At 41.5% G+C, this 16965-nt stretch overlaps 1 protein-coding gene across 1 annotated transcript in view; it reads left to right on the plus strand.

The window, feature by feature from the left end:
• Nucleotides 1–16965, plus strand: part of LOC107189142 (BAI1-associated protein 3) — a gene marked incomplete at its 5' end in the record, with an annotated part of 165721 nt that overhangs the window by 135878 nt on the left and 12878 nt on the right. The window contains one exon of the mRNA XM_015577617.1: nt 5986–6131. Coding sequence (XP_015433103.1) covers nt 5986–6131 — 146 coding nt within the window. The remainder of the gene's footprint in view (nt 1–5985; nt 6132–16965) is intronic.

Consider the following 16965-nt stretch of genomic DNA (forward strand, 5'->3'; position numbering starts at 1 on the left):
CAGAGAATACAAAACAATCAATATCACATATACATATATAAAATTACCCTACACTCTAAAGGCGACGGTACAGTTCTGATCCCCCGAGGGTTGAAATCAACGGGTTTATATATGCCTAGAAATTGGTGGGGATGCTATGAGATTTCCATATAAGGAAATCTTTGACGGTTTTAAGCTGCGTCACGCTTCCTAGTTTTTTGGTTACCACGCCGTGGGAACGAGTTTTACTCCCTTGCTTAATCGAGAGATAACGAAAACGTAAGGGCGTTTTCCTTTGCCGGGTGCGAGCTCAGATTATTAAACCGAGTGGTAAGAGAAAGTTCTTCATACGTAACAAGTTAATTCTGTTAGAACTAGATTCATCATCCTTTGAAAACATTTGGTGTAGAGAAGGCTGTTTTAGGTGAATATTTGGGGTTCATAGGAATCTGGTGAAACGCGCTTGCAAGATCCAATGTTGTAAAATATTGAGCATGACCTAATTGATGTAGAATATCCTCAATATTTGGCAACGGATATGCATCATCAATAGTATTCTAATTCAACTTTCGGTAATCTATAACTACTCTCCATTTCTTTGTACCTGAGGAATCAATTTTTTTTTAGGGACTACCCATAGTGGACTGGACTATGGGCTAGAAGATGGATTTATAATTCCTTGTACAAACATTTTCTCTACTTGCTTTGAAACTTCATTTTTATGAATTTCAGGATAACGATATGATTTTACATGAATAGGCATATTATCATGAGTAGGAATTTCATGTGTTGCAGCTGTGATTACAGTCAAATTATCATTGGGGAGAAAAAATATGTTTTCAAATTCTTCACATATTTTTTTAATTGATAATTTTTCTTCTTCATTGAGATGACTGAGATGAAGATTTTTATTTAATTATTTGATACGATTTGATTTTATATTTATATTTTCTTCTAACACCTCAAAAGTTTGTGCCTTTTGGGATAGAGACTCGATTTTAATAGAGGATTTAATGAATGATTGTTGTTTCGTTCAAATCGCGGAGAGTCACCGCGGTCCGAACGGGTTGCCGGGACCGTCCCGACGGGGACGCACAGTGAGAAAAAATACCGCGAGTTTTGATTGCGGACGCGCGGGTTGTAAATCCGGCGTTTCACGAAGACAAAGAAAGATAGGAAACGAACAAAGGCGCAGACGAAATTACTGAGAATTTCAAGGGCTGCTCAGTTCCGCAGTAGATCAATCAATGAAGATTGGCTTTCATCATCGCCGGTCCACTTGATTGGGAGGATAGATTGGATGAGAAAGGGCAAGGAACAATCGGATAGACAATACGATAGAAGAATTGGAAGAAGTCACGACGGCACGGAAACGGCGGGTTTCGCGATGCTCGTACTGATGATAGAAACGACGGGTTTCTATGCCTTGTTAGCGAGAGCACGGAAAACGACAGGTTTTCGCTAGATAACTCTCGGGAGTTGTCAACGACGTGCACGAGACAGCTCTAACGGTTGACACGTTGATCGCTATCGGAGAGAACAAGGCGAACTGAACTGATTTCGGGTGATCGAAATGAACTTGACGCGACACGATGTTGACTTTTGGTCGACGCTCACGGTCACGGCGGCAGGTGGAACGCGGATGCCCCCGTCCCCCCAGCGCCGCGACACAAACATACACGGCCTTCGCACGATGAGCCGAATAGAAGCGGCCGACCGAAATACAAGTTCAAACATATTGTTTTTCCGTTGATCGATTTACGATTGTGATAAGAGCTTCATTATTAGTTGTGACTTTAACAATAGCATTTGGAATTAATAATGTTCTTTCTTCATCTAAAGCTACAGCTTGAATAATTCCTTCTTTAAGATTCTAAGGATTATATACTTTAAATTTCGCAACCATTTCTGGTCTTGATCCAATAGTAATTATTTCTTTTGATTTTTTAACCGTATTAAAATTTAGAAGAATAGAAAATGGAATACAATCGATATTAATACAATTATTTTTATAAGATATCTCGACATTTTTAGTATTGAAAAAATCATTACCTAATAAACCATCAAAAGGTATATTTGATTCATTATTATTATCAATTAATTGCAGATCAACCAAGAATTTGTTTCGATGAATTTTTAATCCAAGTTGAATTTCTTCAGAAGTTCGAATAGGTGCATTTTTTTATGCCCGTTATAATTATAGTTTTGTCATTGATAATTTGATAACTACTGATACTCTCTTTTTTTATTAACACTAGGTTTACGGACATTTCTTGTATACCTATCTCTACGGACACGCGTCAAATTGACGCGTGTACGAAATCGCATATTTTCGTTCATATTTATTGCTGAAGTAATGCTTTCATGAATCGAGCTCGTTTACTAGGATTAATACCTACTCAATTTACGATTGCGTCAAATTGATGACACCCGTAGAGATAGGTATACCACATAGAGAATTCCGAGATTAAAAGGCTTAGAAGAAAATGAATTGGGATATATATTTGTCTCGTTAAAACAATAAAAGTCAGCATAAATGATAGGAGAGAAATGTAAACGGTTTCGGTCATTTTCCTTGTAAAGTTCAGAATGCGTCAAAATGACGCGTCCCGTAAACCTAGTGTTAAAGGGACGGAAGCTCCTGTGTCTATGGGGAATTTGAGTACTTTATCAGGAGAATTTGCTGATGAACATTCGACTAATATATATATTAAATCATTATTATTAAAATTAACATACGCAAAAGTTGAATTTGAGAATTCGCATAGGATGGACTATTCCATTCTTTTTACATCAGTTTGAGGAACAAAGTAAACGTTTTTTTATTAAGATTAGTACGATTTTTACGTGGTTCTATACATTGTGTTTGTGAATTTTCGGCTGTGACATTAATTTAGGAAGTACTAGGAGATTCAATATCAAAATCGGATGTTTGCATTTCTGTACGTGCCGTCCCTCCGCCTCCTACCTACAGCGCTGAGGGGTTCTACCTCTTCCAATCACAACCTTGCCCAACTATTTCCTCCGTCGTTCTTGATTTTTTCCGCAAAATTCTATACACCTTTTGCCCTTTACAGCCCCGAAGGCTGCAATAAACGAGCGCCTACCGTATGACGTAATACCTAACCTGTATGCAACAACATTATTTCAATTGCTCCTTGTTAATAAGTTGTTATTGACATATCTGACTATTGATTATTATAAAACAGATCAGGAGCAATTTTTTAGTATCATAATCTTTGTGTAAAAAGACCATTTAGTATCTATCTTGCAAACAACAAATTTTTGCTTTTTCATGTGCGAATACCTCATAAATATAAATGGTACGATGGGGGCAATTTTAGATTCCGAGGGAGCAAATTGGGAGCAATTTTGTAAGATATAAATTGTTAAGAAACACTAATATTCAGCGCCAACTATTTTTCGGTGGTCCAGCACTATGTATGTATTCCTTTCGTGTTGCGAGGTTACATTTACTGACTGCTTCCTGTTTTATCTATGCTTGTGGTAACATGGCCAAAGTTGCTAACAAATACCATAAGCACCCCTAGCGGAGAATCCTTAAACTATACTACTGCATATTCTTGAGTCCGGACGCGTCAAATCGTAGAAACCAAAATGTTACTTCCAGAAGTGATAAATTGACAAAAATCGAATTTCTATAATAGTGTGATAGTGATGTGCAGGGTGGTCTGCTCTGCTTTTGACGAGGAAAAACCATTAAAACCATTAAATTGTGTGATATTTGACAAAATGTGACTTGAACAGCCATCTTGTGTGTTTTCATCGGCGTCTGTCACAATCGCACACTTTTTAAAATTGTAATTCTTTCAACGTATGGTGTTTATTAGTGTTTATACGGACCAGACCGCCCTGTATTGAAGTCTAGCCGTGAGTTCTATACCCGTGAATAGTTCATTTGTGCAATTATCGAGGCACATTTTGGTTTCTACGAAATCGAATGTCTCTCTCGTGCATAGCGTACACATACACGGTTCCCGTTGCTTGCGGAGCGCACGGACACAGCTCACAGTCCACGGAGTCTACCCCCTTAACGGTCACAGGTGACCGACAATAAATTTTCCGTTTATACCTTGTCGATAACGGATAACTATTATTTTCATATATAGGATGTATGCAAAGCTACTGGCACTGTTTTTTCATGGGAAAGCTTTGTAATTTATCATTAGCAAATTGCAGAAACTCCTGCTTGAGACTTTTCTCCTCATCTTTTGCTATGATCCTGAGAAAAATTCAATTCCCTGCTAATAAAATAATGTAAACCTATAATATCGGCTTACAGGCGCCCGTCATTACTAAATAGCAGATTGTTATCTAAATTCAGATATTGATAGATTACTTTATTGAACTGAAATTATGTCAGCAATTCGTTTACTTTAAGTTCGTTAAGTCCAGGGTTAAGTATATGTACTCACCTTCTCGAAAATTTTTACTGCGTTGTGCTTATCATATTCACATTTACAATAAATACATAAAGTTTTGCATTCATCTAATACAATAATTTTAACAACGTAAATGAGAAGTCAGGTAAAACACGTCTATTACTAACGCTTAATTGAAAAATGATTTACCATACAAAAGTAGATCGATAATGAATAAAATGCAGAATGAAATTTTGCCAGGGAACGTTCCAGTTCCGAAAAAATCGAACTTTAATGACGTGTCTGTTCCGTAGTTCCCGTCTTGAATAATATTAAGTCATTGTTTTTGGTCTGTATTTAATGTATACATTAGTATGAACCTTGTTTCTATTCGAATGTATTCTGTAGCGGAGATACCTAGTCACAAGTGGTGAAAATAGTATGCAGGTGACTGATTTGAGAAGATCCTCACCGCATCCACCTGATGTAGTTTGTTCGACTACGTAGATACACAATTCCGGACGTGTTTCTGTAATATGCCTCCTTTATCTTCCGCAAAACGGAGGGGTGTGTCTTGAAAATACATGATGGTACTTTAAAGCGACATATCGGCACGTGAACGCTCAGATATGGGGAGAAATTTCAGGGAAATATACTGAGTTTCACGGACTGCTGCATTCCGGAATGAAAATTAGAGCTACCAATTTAACAATTGCGGGAGAATCATTGAAAATTAATATTTTACGTTTCTATATTTGTAGTGTTATATTTGGAGAAGTACGATGAGCAGATTAACAGTTTTTCAATGGTGAAAATAAATCCGAACATGATTTTAGTTTTATAATTTTGAGTTTCGTGTTATGTATTTGAATTTTCATTCTGGGTACGTTTAGTTACAATGAATTAAAATATTGTATACTATTGTAACAATACATTTTAAATTATTATGAAATTTTATTACATATAGTACTGATTAATTTTGAATGTACATTAGTAATGGAAATGTAACTATTAAGTGTGATTAGTACTCGTACACAGCAGGTCTATATGTTTCAGATTTTTTTTAAATTTCAGTTACCTTGAAATTATTTTGTAGGCTACTTTCTATGATAAAAAAGTACCATTATAATTATTAAGAGTGCGAAAGCTTCCACAGATACTGATGAATGGCCTACTGTTTATTTCATTCCAAAAATGAATAACGAAAATATACTACATAGGTAATTATAAAATAATAAATGATTCATATAATGGAAAATAAAAAATACGATCGGTGACCAGCAGTAAAATAATCCGTATCAAATGTTTAAGAATGATCGATCTAACGAAGGATGCACTGGATATTGTCAAGCATTACGAAATTGCAACAGATTTCACTATCCTCTTTCCTGTAGTCCCTCTATTAGAATGTCACTGTGTGTTAAAAGCCTAATTGTATACACTCTCTTCTTCAATTACGTAGCATTTACAGCAATTACAAAAACTCTTACACACAAAATTCCTATAGAATTAAGTCTACCGAAAAACAGAAGTACCGATAAAAGTACTTTATGAAGCATTAGTAAAAACGGTTGGTGGTTAACTAAAATTGTTTGAGTTAAAAAAATATGTATACGTTTGGTAGATACATAACGAGCTAGGAGCAAGGGTTACCACCGCCTGTCTACAACTTCACGGTCAGAACGCGGACAAAGAGTATGTCCTACCACCTGGCGCGGAAATTGGAACGCCGATGTTTGAACTGTACATCGCTCTACAAGATTTCGTAATGTAAATACAATTTAAATCATAACTAGTCTATTATTACTATTTAATCTATTGATAAATTGACCAATTGGATACTTTGATAAGTTAGATTCGTTATGCGTCTTTTATGCCAATGTGCACGATAACGATACTTGTTGGTCATTTTGATGCAAACCCAATTGAACAATTTTTCAACTTGCACAAATTATTTTATTTTGAAATAGTTAAGGGAAAAAAATTAATATCATTTGCAATGTAATATCTAGTGACAGAATTGTTGTGTATGGTATTGGTAAAGCGTAGGCCTACAGTAGTACCAAAAATAACGTAAGTAATGTTGGAACGTTGGAAAAAATGAGGGCCCAAGCGAGATTCAAACCCACGACTCCCGACGCTGAAAGCTGGGACTCTGCAGCAGGCTTGTGAATTAATTGCTCGTTTCGGCCGATTTTCAGAGGCAACACCACAGACGAGATACAAGAGTAGACCTAGCATCTTATAGGACTTGGTGTTCCACGAAAAACACTAAAAACTGTCAGAAGGCGATTAAAACCCGAGAATTATATTTGGGGAGTTCCTCCCGCGAAGTATGAGACCTGTCGATATTGTTTTCAGACTTCATTTCAAGTAATATGGGGTGCAACTGATACGATCAGCCGACCGTAATCGCCGCGCGTATGACTCGTTTACCTCAAACGGAGTACACGGCTGCCTTTAACAGTTCATTGTGAAGTTAATCTCCATTTTCAATAGCAGATCATTATGCTCAGTATAATTCTTTTACAAGCGGCTAAAGCGCTACTAATGTAGGCGTTCGAAATGGTGTTCATTTACATTAATACACTGATGTAATCTATTAATCAACGAGGAAACTGCACTTTGAATTGTTTCCGCAGCAAGCATACTGCATGCTTCAGGAATTGGTTCTTTTAGATTCTTTGGTGTCGTTGTTGGTACACGATACACCATATCTTTTAATGTACCCCATAGAAAGTAGTCTAGCGGCGTTAGATTTGGTGAACGTGGTGGCCACAGAAATTCTCCACCACGACTGATCCATGAATTGGGGAATTGTCTGTCGAGCACTTGCTTTGTTACGTGTGCATAATGCGCGGGGCAACCATCATGTTGGTACCAGATGTCTGTGCGAATATTTAATGATACATTTTCTAATAAAGTTGATCAAATATCACGTAAATAATTCGAATATTGTTGTCCCGTTAATCGTTCATTAATAAAAAATGGTCCAATTAATTGATTGCCAAGTATTCCACACCACACGTTAACACCCCATTGACGTTGATGGTTAACTTCTCTCATCCAGTGAGGATTCTTTGATTCGCAGTAGTGCATCTTTCTCAAATCAATTTGCCCGCGATTAGTAAACGTCGTTGTAAGTAACAATATTATAATAAAAATGTTCGTTCGTAAATAACACATTTTGTTAAAAAAAAATCATCATTGTACATTTCATGCAAGAACCATTGGCAAAATCAAACGCGGTTTTCATAATCCGATCCGTGCAACTCCTGAAGAAGTACTAGGTGATATCGATGATATTTTTTATTATAAAGAATTCGAAGCACACTTGTTTTGCTAGTACCAGAATCTCGTGAAATCTGTCGTGTACTGATATGAGGATTTTCTGTTAACGCTACTAGGACCGCAATAGTATTTTCTTCAGAAGTATCAGATTTGGTTACGTTACATTTGGTAACGTTAAGACTTGCGCTTTCTCAAAGCGATGTACAAAATCCCTGGAATATCAATCGACATGATTGATTTCGTTCAGAATAAATTTCAGAATAAACTAAAAGCTCCACTACTCTGCCACTTTATTTCCACCGTGCTGGCACACACAAGCATATCCCAGCCCTGTACGTGCGCGCTACCCGTTCGATAGACGGTGCGTCATGGTGGGAAAAGACTGGGGGGTCCACGTCTCACGAGTCTGAAATCACTGCTTGGGGCTGCCTTGGACATCCTGTACGAATCCCACGGAGGCGAAAATTCATGTTTCGATGCGACGCCCTTTTTTTACGGTGGGAAAACCTTGAAAAGATGCACCGCCTCCGCTGGGGGCGGAGACGGCCAATGTGGGGTTTCACCCACTAAAAACACCCCGGTGACCCTCGGGCGTAGGTCTCGCAACGGGAACGCTCAGCATAACCGCGACCAGCCCCGCCCATTGCCCTCCCCTATAGGTGTTTAAGGGAAGAGCTCTTCTCCGGAGGGAGGGGGCAATTGCTCCCCCCCCCCGGACGGTATGGATGGAGGAAGGCTGTAATGCCTTCCCTCCACCTTCTACCTACAGCGCCGAGGGGTCACCTCTCGATGCTGTATTCTCGAAGGCCGACCGCGAAAGGATGTGGTCCCCCCAGTACCACCCCCACAGCCCGGTTGCCCCGCGGGCGACGCGAGGGTCATCGCAGTTGTGATCCTATGAATCGCGCCATCCGGGGGGCAACCGACGGGACGCCTTTTTTTTCTTTTTTTTTAACGTAGGGAAAATGCCTTATGCACACCTCGAAGTCCTGGGGTAGGACTCCGAGGTAGTGTGCGACTCGCACCCACTAAAACCCCTACGATAGCCTTCTCGGACGGAACCGGTGGTGGCGGGATCTCTAACGAACACACAGCCACCACCGCACCTGTGCTCCTCGAGGATTCACCTCGAGGAGCCCGTTCCGTGGGGGCGATCGAACGCCCCCCAAGGGTGACCTATACCCACGTCACCCCCCCTTCTCCACTCCGCCGGTGCCAGAGGACTGCACCCTGACACCGGCCCCACCCCGGGCCGCTTTGGATGCAGTTGGGTACCCCACCCCAACTGCATCAGTGGCCCCGGCAGGCGAACGCGTGTGCGGAGCGGGGAGCTACCAAGGCATAAGCCCCGGCTCCCCACGTCTCCGCACACACGCGTCCGCCTTTCGCGATCCCGCTCGTCGTCCTTCTTCCGCAAGACAACAGTCTCGCAGAAGGAGGACACCGCTTTCCAGGACCTCTCACTCCCGACCATGGCTGTGACCACGGCCGGGAGCGAGAGGTCGTGTCCCACCTCCAACCGGAGTGCCCACCTTTCCCTGGCAAAGGCCGGGCACTCCTCTAACGCGTTCTGCGCGGAGTCTACCTCCGCGCAGCACTGATGGCTATGCAACCTAAGCACGTGAGCAACAGTCAGGAGACCCCGATAGAATCCGAGTGCGGCGGTTTTACTTTTATATTCAATTACTTTGTAATTTCACTTTATAACATCTAAGTAAAAAGAAATTTGAAAAATATTGATTTGTAAAGCATTTAAACAGAAGAAAATAAATGCTAATTCTTTTATATGCATAAAAGAATTAAACTACTGAAATGGAAAGCATTTATTTTTTTCTTTTGGCTACACGCTGCAATTGATAGCTAACGTTTACCACGGGAACTCGGCCGGCAGACCCGCCCTCTGATTGGTCGGGGTTTTTCATCAATATCTTGTTACGTACGAAGACACTCTCGTGAACTTTTAACCCTATCGGGAGTTGAAATGCATCCGGCTAGATTACGTAGTTGTCCACGGGGTGTTATGGTGTGGCCAGATTTTCTTGGAAAATTTTCCGTTGAGAAACAGGCGTGTCCCCCACTACTCATAGACTCGAATTTCAGGGTATAAAAGGTGGACGCATGCAGCGCATCAGTAGGTCATACTTATACTAGAAGTCTAGTTAGTGAGATCGGGTATTAAAGTCCCTTTCAAGCCTTTTAAAAAGTAATGTAAATTCTGTACAACTGGCCCCCGCATTTCTCAGTGCGTGAAAATCGAGAACGTTTGAATTAGCTTCCGCGACCACAATTTACATTAACATTTCTAAAACCGTTACTTGCTTGAATATACTTTATATACATTATATACATTATTTATAGTTCAGTGTTGTTCATTTTAACTGTAGAATAATAGCTAAATTCCTAGCTAGAAGCGAACCCGCAACCGCACACTTTTACCGCTCGAAGTGTACCGAATTCTTAAAGTTACGAGGCCCATACTAACGAACCTGGTGGCTCCCTGAGATGAAGTAGGCTCAGGTTCGTCCACGGAAAATCTTTCCTAGTGCCTCCCTGTAATGAAATTGGCTCAGGTTCGTCCACGACTACCAACTTCCTAGTGGTTCCCTGAGATGAAATAGACACAGGTTCGTCCACTTAACAAACTCAAAAACCAAACACGCCATTCTTTCGCTTTTGCAGCCGCTTAGCCCTTAGTTCATGACAATCTCGTTAACAAAGACTCAGATAACATTTTTGCTAAGGAAAAACATGTTTCAAATCCCCTCACGAGTCTCCCATTTCTGGGACCTCCAACATTTTTGTTACACGCTGTATGTTACGTTTATATTTTATACATATATATTAGTTCGTAAACTTAGAAACCATTGTTATTGGCAATAATTATGCAGGAGTTATATTATTTCCAAACTTTTATAAATTTATCTAATAATAAATAAAACGAATCCCGATGAAAAACTAAAACGCAACAATATTTTGGATCTTTTTATATTATTTGTATGTAATTAGTAATAACCATATAAATAAACACAAATTGTATTAATTTTATACAGTAATTCTAAATACTATCGCATTGCGATTATTACGAGCCGAGGGCTAAAAGCAGCTTTCTCCGTAGCCGAAGTAAGGTAGTGTGTTAGGAGCGGACGACCTTACCCTTGGGGACGGGAAGTGGTAGTTTGGAAGGGATAAACAGGGGAAGAGGTGTTCCTGAGATATTCGGGACGTAGGTAGGTAGTGATAGGGAGTTGAAGTAGGCGATCTAGCTCTCTCTCAGCGATGACGATACGACGATGAATCCCCCATTTGTACAGACTCGGTCTGTGGGTGAAGACAAGAGTAAGCTGGTATTCACCTTTCGGAGACGAAGGATCGGTTGCCCCAACATCCAGCACCACAGGTTATCAATTGGGTAGGGATGAGACGATCCTAATGACTCTCCACCCCCCGGCACGAGTTTTCTACCTCTGTCCGTGTGCGCTGTGCTTCGGGTGTTCTCGGCAAAAATCCTATATCATACGTTTACGACGCGACGGCCGATTGACCCAAGCCCAAGCCAGGTCAAAAATTCCAAATCCCAAGCAACGTAAAGGTTACGTGCTAAATGCCGAAAGCCACACGATTTCCACCACGCGTACATGATGAAGACCCCGTCCGAAACCCCGTTCGAATCCCGATGCAACGGTTTCAGTTTTTATTTATAATTATTGTATAATTTCATTTTGTAATATGTCAGTTGTTTCGTTCGACTCGCGGAGGTTCGCCGCGTTCCGAACGGGTTGCCGGGACCGTCCCGATGGGGACGCACAGTGAGAGACAATAACGCGCGTTTTGAATGCGGACGCGCGGGTCGTAAATCCGGCGTTTCACGAAGACAAAGAAAGACGATACACGGACAAAGGTGCAGACGAAATTAGATAGAAATTTCAAGGGCTGCTCAGACCCGGAGGAGATCACTCAGTAAAGAGTGGTTTTCATCATCGCAGTACCACTTGAGGGGGAGTGGATGATGAAGGAAAAGGGACAGGGAAATGAGACGAGGTCACGACGGCTCGGAAACGACGGGTTTCGCGACGCGTGAATTCAGTAGAGAAACGACGGGTTTCTATCCTGTTCGCGAGAGCGCGGAAAACGACGAGTTCTCGCGGCACGACTCTCGGGAAAATATTACTGAAACGCAAGAAGCGGCTCTAACGGCTCACGACGTGATCGCGGTCGAAGAGAACAAAGCGAACTGCATTGATGTCGGGCGATCGAAATGAACTTGACGCGACGCGATGTTGATTTTTGGTCGACGCTCACGGTCAAGGCGGCAGGTTGAACGCGGATGCCCCCGTCCTCCCTACGCCGCGACACAAACATACACGGCCTTCGCACGATGAGCCGAATAGAATCGGCCGACCGAATACAAGTTCAAACATCAGTAAAGTAAAAGCTTCGAAGATATTAATTTGAGAAGCATTTTTAAAAAATGGGAAATGTATTTATTCCTCTTTAATATTTAAGATTTATATTACACAAATACATATTCCCTTATATGTACACAAATTATTCTTAAAATTAGATGTTACCTTTATTGTAACCATCGCAGTACATACATATGAAAACATTGGAAGAAAAATCTATTACATTAATATGTTACGTATAGTAAAATGAAAGCTTGGAAGACATTAATTTGAGAAGCATCTTCAAAATTAGATGTTTTTGTTAAGCTGGTCCACGGATATGTATTTTTTTAGATTAGTCTTTTCTTTTTGCCCTCTAAATAGTGTCACAAGTGTTCCGTCCTCAATATGGACTGTCTTTATTCACTGTATATTCATTTCTTTGAGCGGCAAAAATGCTTCTTTCAAAACCTGGGAAATTCCTAAGGGAGGGTAAGCGCTCGCGCGGTTATCCCACGATTCTGGCGTCACAGACTAGGAGCGGCCAACCAATGCTCATTTTATCATTGGGAGCCGCTGGAACGACAGAAAGTCGCGGACGAACCGGTGTTTATTTCAGCACCGGGAACTGCTTAGGGATGCGGACGAAACGATGCTTATTTCATCACCGGGAGCCTCACAGATCGATAGGAGAATCCTGTACGAACCTGAGCTTATTTAGTAACTCAAGGTTTTTTGGTTAAAGACGTAGACGAACCGATGTTTATTTCACCACCGTGAGCCGCTTTAGGTTAAAGGAATAGGTTAGTTTACTGTTGTAGGTTTTACTCGAGCTTGGAATTCGGATATGATTCAAGGCTTGTAAATAAATTGAATTCCATGTTTATAGAATCGGTAATACAAATATATTTTTAATCAGTCGTAGGACTTTACAAATCTTTGAGTTGCACATGTCGCGGAAACTAATTCCTTCCCTGATGTTCACGCACCAAGAGAGAGTGCGGGGTCACATTAAAGTAATGCCTAACAGTAAATTTCCGTACTGTATGGTTATGAATACTTGAAGGTGATTAACCTGATCTTGCTAATACGTCTCCCGTCTAAGGAAGTCACACCCGAAATGTGACTGTCGAGGATACATCCATGGCCCCTTATATACACGAAAATCGTTCCAAAAATCACGTATGCATCCTCTCATCGGAACTGTAATTCCTAGAAAATCTAGATCGTTGCATCAGCACGAAAGTGATGGTCGTTATCTAAGCCGGTAGATTGCAGCGACCAAGAAAGGGTCTAGGGCTAAAAAGAAAGCTTTCTTTGTTCTTGGCGTACGTGACATGATCATAATAAATATACAAAATGCTACGTTCGAAGCCATTGCAAATAATGTAAATATAGTCATTAATGTTATCTAGGTGTACTACCATAATTATTTAACATCTGTAAATACTGTTACGACGCAATTCGCGTTGTGCCCCTTCCGGCCCGAAGTTTGACTCGGGTGCGGAAGAATCGAGAACCGGACCGCCCTCAGCCGCCTCTCACTCGTACCAATATAACATCTAAGCGCTCCTGGAGGATTCATAGGGAAATAATACCGACAAAATTCGAATTAATCACGTGGTATTCTCGCGCCGAGTTACCGCTCGCACTTTCAGGGCCGTGTCCATTCGGGGTCAGTACGACACGCAGGACGCTGATATCTCCTCGCTCCCACTGACTCTGCTACAGGGACCGCCACGGTATCCCGTTGAGCGGCCACTCGACCGGAAAAAGATTCTATCCCAGGGGGATAGAATGTAAGGAAAAGAGACCTCCCTCTAGACGATCGCGAAGATCGTTAGGCGCTTGGTCGGCCACGGGGCATCACGAGACATACAGCGAGACTGGAATCGGCGACTCGGACGTTTCCCTCCGAAAAGGACACCAAGATGGAGGAAGCAGAGGGAGAGAACTCGTGGATCGCCGCAACAACCACGTAGGAGGGTGTAAGGCTGGATTCCTCACAAGGCGGAAGAGATCACCATGGCCAGGGGATCCTTCCACAGGAACTTATGGAGAAGGGGGGAGGGTACGCGGGGAGAAAAATTAGCATAGTGGGGGTCCGCTCTGTCCTGTTGTCGCGTAAGGAGACCCGAATCTTCACTTGAGCAGCAACCGTATCGTTTACCGCATCGTTTATCGTATCGTGCGAGCGGAATTGCGAGTGAGAAGGTCGAGCGAAGTTACTAGCGAGAGATAGAGAGCAATAGAGCAGCGAAGGCGAAGCGGAAGGTAGCGAACCCCCGCAGAATTGAGGCGAGAAAGAAAGGATTATCGGACTTCCGTAGGTAAGCCTCCTCATTTTGTTTCCAACGGGCAAACTTTAGTCTCGTTCGCCAGGACAATGCCGCGACAGTTTATATAACGTCTAATCTCGCTAAACAGACGCGCGGAGAAAGCGCGTGATTGTCGGGGAAATTATAATATCGTCAATTCCTAGTAGATTTCCTCCAGGACGCGATAGAATACCGCGAAAGCCCTCAAGTCATTGTAACATCTTTTATAGTCGGCGGTAGCGAAATACCGTATGACCGTGCATTGTAACTTTGTAATTAATATCTCGAGTGGTAGCTGACCACCGAGTTACCGAACTTGTCGAATATACCGAAAGCGCGGGTCGCGACGATAGTCGACCGACGAACCATTGTTTGTTTAAAGCCTAACACCTTTTGTAACGCAGTCTCGGCAGAGGCCGGCGCAAGAATTATATTAAACTTTGTTACTTTATTCAGTTAAACGGTCTCGTAGTAATATTATATTATTTCTCCTTCTTTATTTGTGTCGTTTAACCGGAATCTCCTGTTGCGGGGAGCGTCTCTCTGTTCGATATTTGTGGACCCTGGCCGAATTTCGAGCTATCCAGTGGCGGTTTCTTTTCTACCCGGCCGACCGGTAGGTTTCGGCTTAATCAAGGGACTCAGGTTGGTCCGGTATTTGGGAAATGTCGGTCGACATTCAGCAGAGTGCCTGGCGCTCGGAAAATCGGAAATAGAAACTCGTGAGAACGCGAGCGGAGGCACGGGGCCGGGAGGGAAAACTTTGTGCGTGCCGTGTAACGGCCGCGCGACCGGTCGAAATCGTGAATAACGTAACAATACATTGTGTGATATTCAGACGGCTTCGCTACGAGAATGAATGAAAGCGATGCAAGGATCAGAGAGTACATATCCTCAAAGAGGGAAAAAGAGAATGTGAAATGGATTTAACAGAAAGTATCTTGAAAGAGGAAGGAAGAAAATGTTAGTAGGTTGAATAGGGAGAACGTTCGGAGACACAGAAAAGAGGGTATGAAATGCGTAGGGTAGACGGCTTCGTGTTTACTGATTATACCGTGACAACCGCCGTTGGCCGAACTGCTACCGTCACACAGTGAGGTATTTGACCCGAAAAGCGGGCCAAAACTTATTCTAAACTTTACTCAATTTTGAAAATCTCATAACTTTGTTACTATTCATCCAAAGTTGATTGTTAGAAATTTGGGGTACCAATTATTACCGGTTTCGGAGGTACACCCGGTATCTCCCGTTCAATGTCGTTAGTCGATCATGATTCTTCGTACAAGGGCAACGAGGAAAAAACATATTGTAACTGTTGTTCTTCTCTGACTTTGTACGAAGAGACTGAGCCACGTACGCGTTGCTATGCATGCGAGCAGGAGATCTTGCTAGGAAAGGGAGAGCGGGAGAGAAGGAAACAGTCTCTATACACAACACCGGTCGGTTTTTAAAACGCCGGGCGTCGGCCGTAACCGATCGGCGAGACAGTTAGTTCGAATTATTCAAGCAGTAAAGTTCGTTCTAAGCACTCAAGTAAAAAAAGTTCATTAAGAGATCCATCTTTTATTTTGTATTTTCACGTATTTGTAATTTCGCTGATAAACTATAAAGAACGTCGCTAGTTCACAACCGAACAAACGTTGTGTATAGAGACTGTTTCCTTCTCTTTCACTCTCCTTTTCGTAGCAAGCTCTCCTGCTCGCACGCATAGCAACGCGTACGTGGCTCAGTCTCTTCGTAGAAAGTCAAAGAAGAACACTTACAGTATGTTTTCTCCTCGTCGCCCTTGTACGCAGAATCATGATCGAATAACGACATTGAACGAAAGATACCGGGTGTACCTCCGAAACCGGTAATAATTGGTACCCCCAGTTTCTAACATTAATGAAACAAAAACCATTTTAAATTTCGAACTTTCTAGTTTTTGTTTCTTTAAATCAGTTTTATCAAAATGGTTGTTTAGAGGGTAAAATTCACCCTTAAATAGGAGTGTGCCAAACTGTACTTCTCCTTGATGTTCGTCAAGTGCTACGGGAAGCAAACAATATTTTTTTGCAATTTTGATATATATCACCGAAAAGTATGATCGTTTGTCTTTAAAATAAAGCAAACTTCATCGAAGAGCGATCTTGTTTAACAAAGATACAGCTCTTTAAAGGAAACCTATATTTTTCAAATGTTTTGTGTACGGTAAGATACATATCTTATACATACATTATACATTATGTACGTTAAAATACATATCTATATCTATAATATATATAATAGAAGGTCATCAACGAACCTTTGCCCTAATAAAGTTAATAACATACTAAAAACTTCAATTGTCAGGAATTGACACACGAAATTTACGATAGGTTTCCAATCAACTGACAGCGATGGAATAGATATATCCATTCTTCATCGATCTATAGACACCTCAATTACCCCATCACCAGATCAAGCAAACTATATACGCCTATCGTATGATCCTTTGCCTTCGTAACAAGCTAAACCATATCCAACACGGTTCTTTTTAACGAAGTTATAGTCATTTATAGAAACGCAGACCATTGAATGGTGCCATGCACGAAAGATATGAAACCATAAAGAGGTAGGCGTTTCTGTAAACGG

This window comes from Dufourea novaeangliae, unplaced genomic scaffold, assembly GCF_001272555.1.
Source record: "Dufourea novaeangliae isolate 0120121106 unplaced genomic scaffold, ASM127255v1 scaffold150, whole genome shotgun sequence".
In the NCBI taxonomy this organism is placed as follows: Eukaryota; Metazoa; Arthropoda; class Insecta; order Hymenoptera; family Halictidae; genus Dufourea; species Dufourea novaeangliae.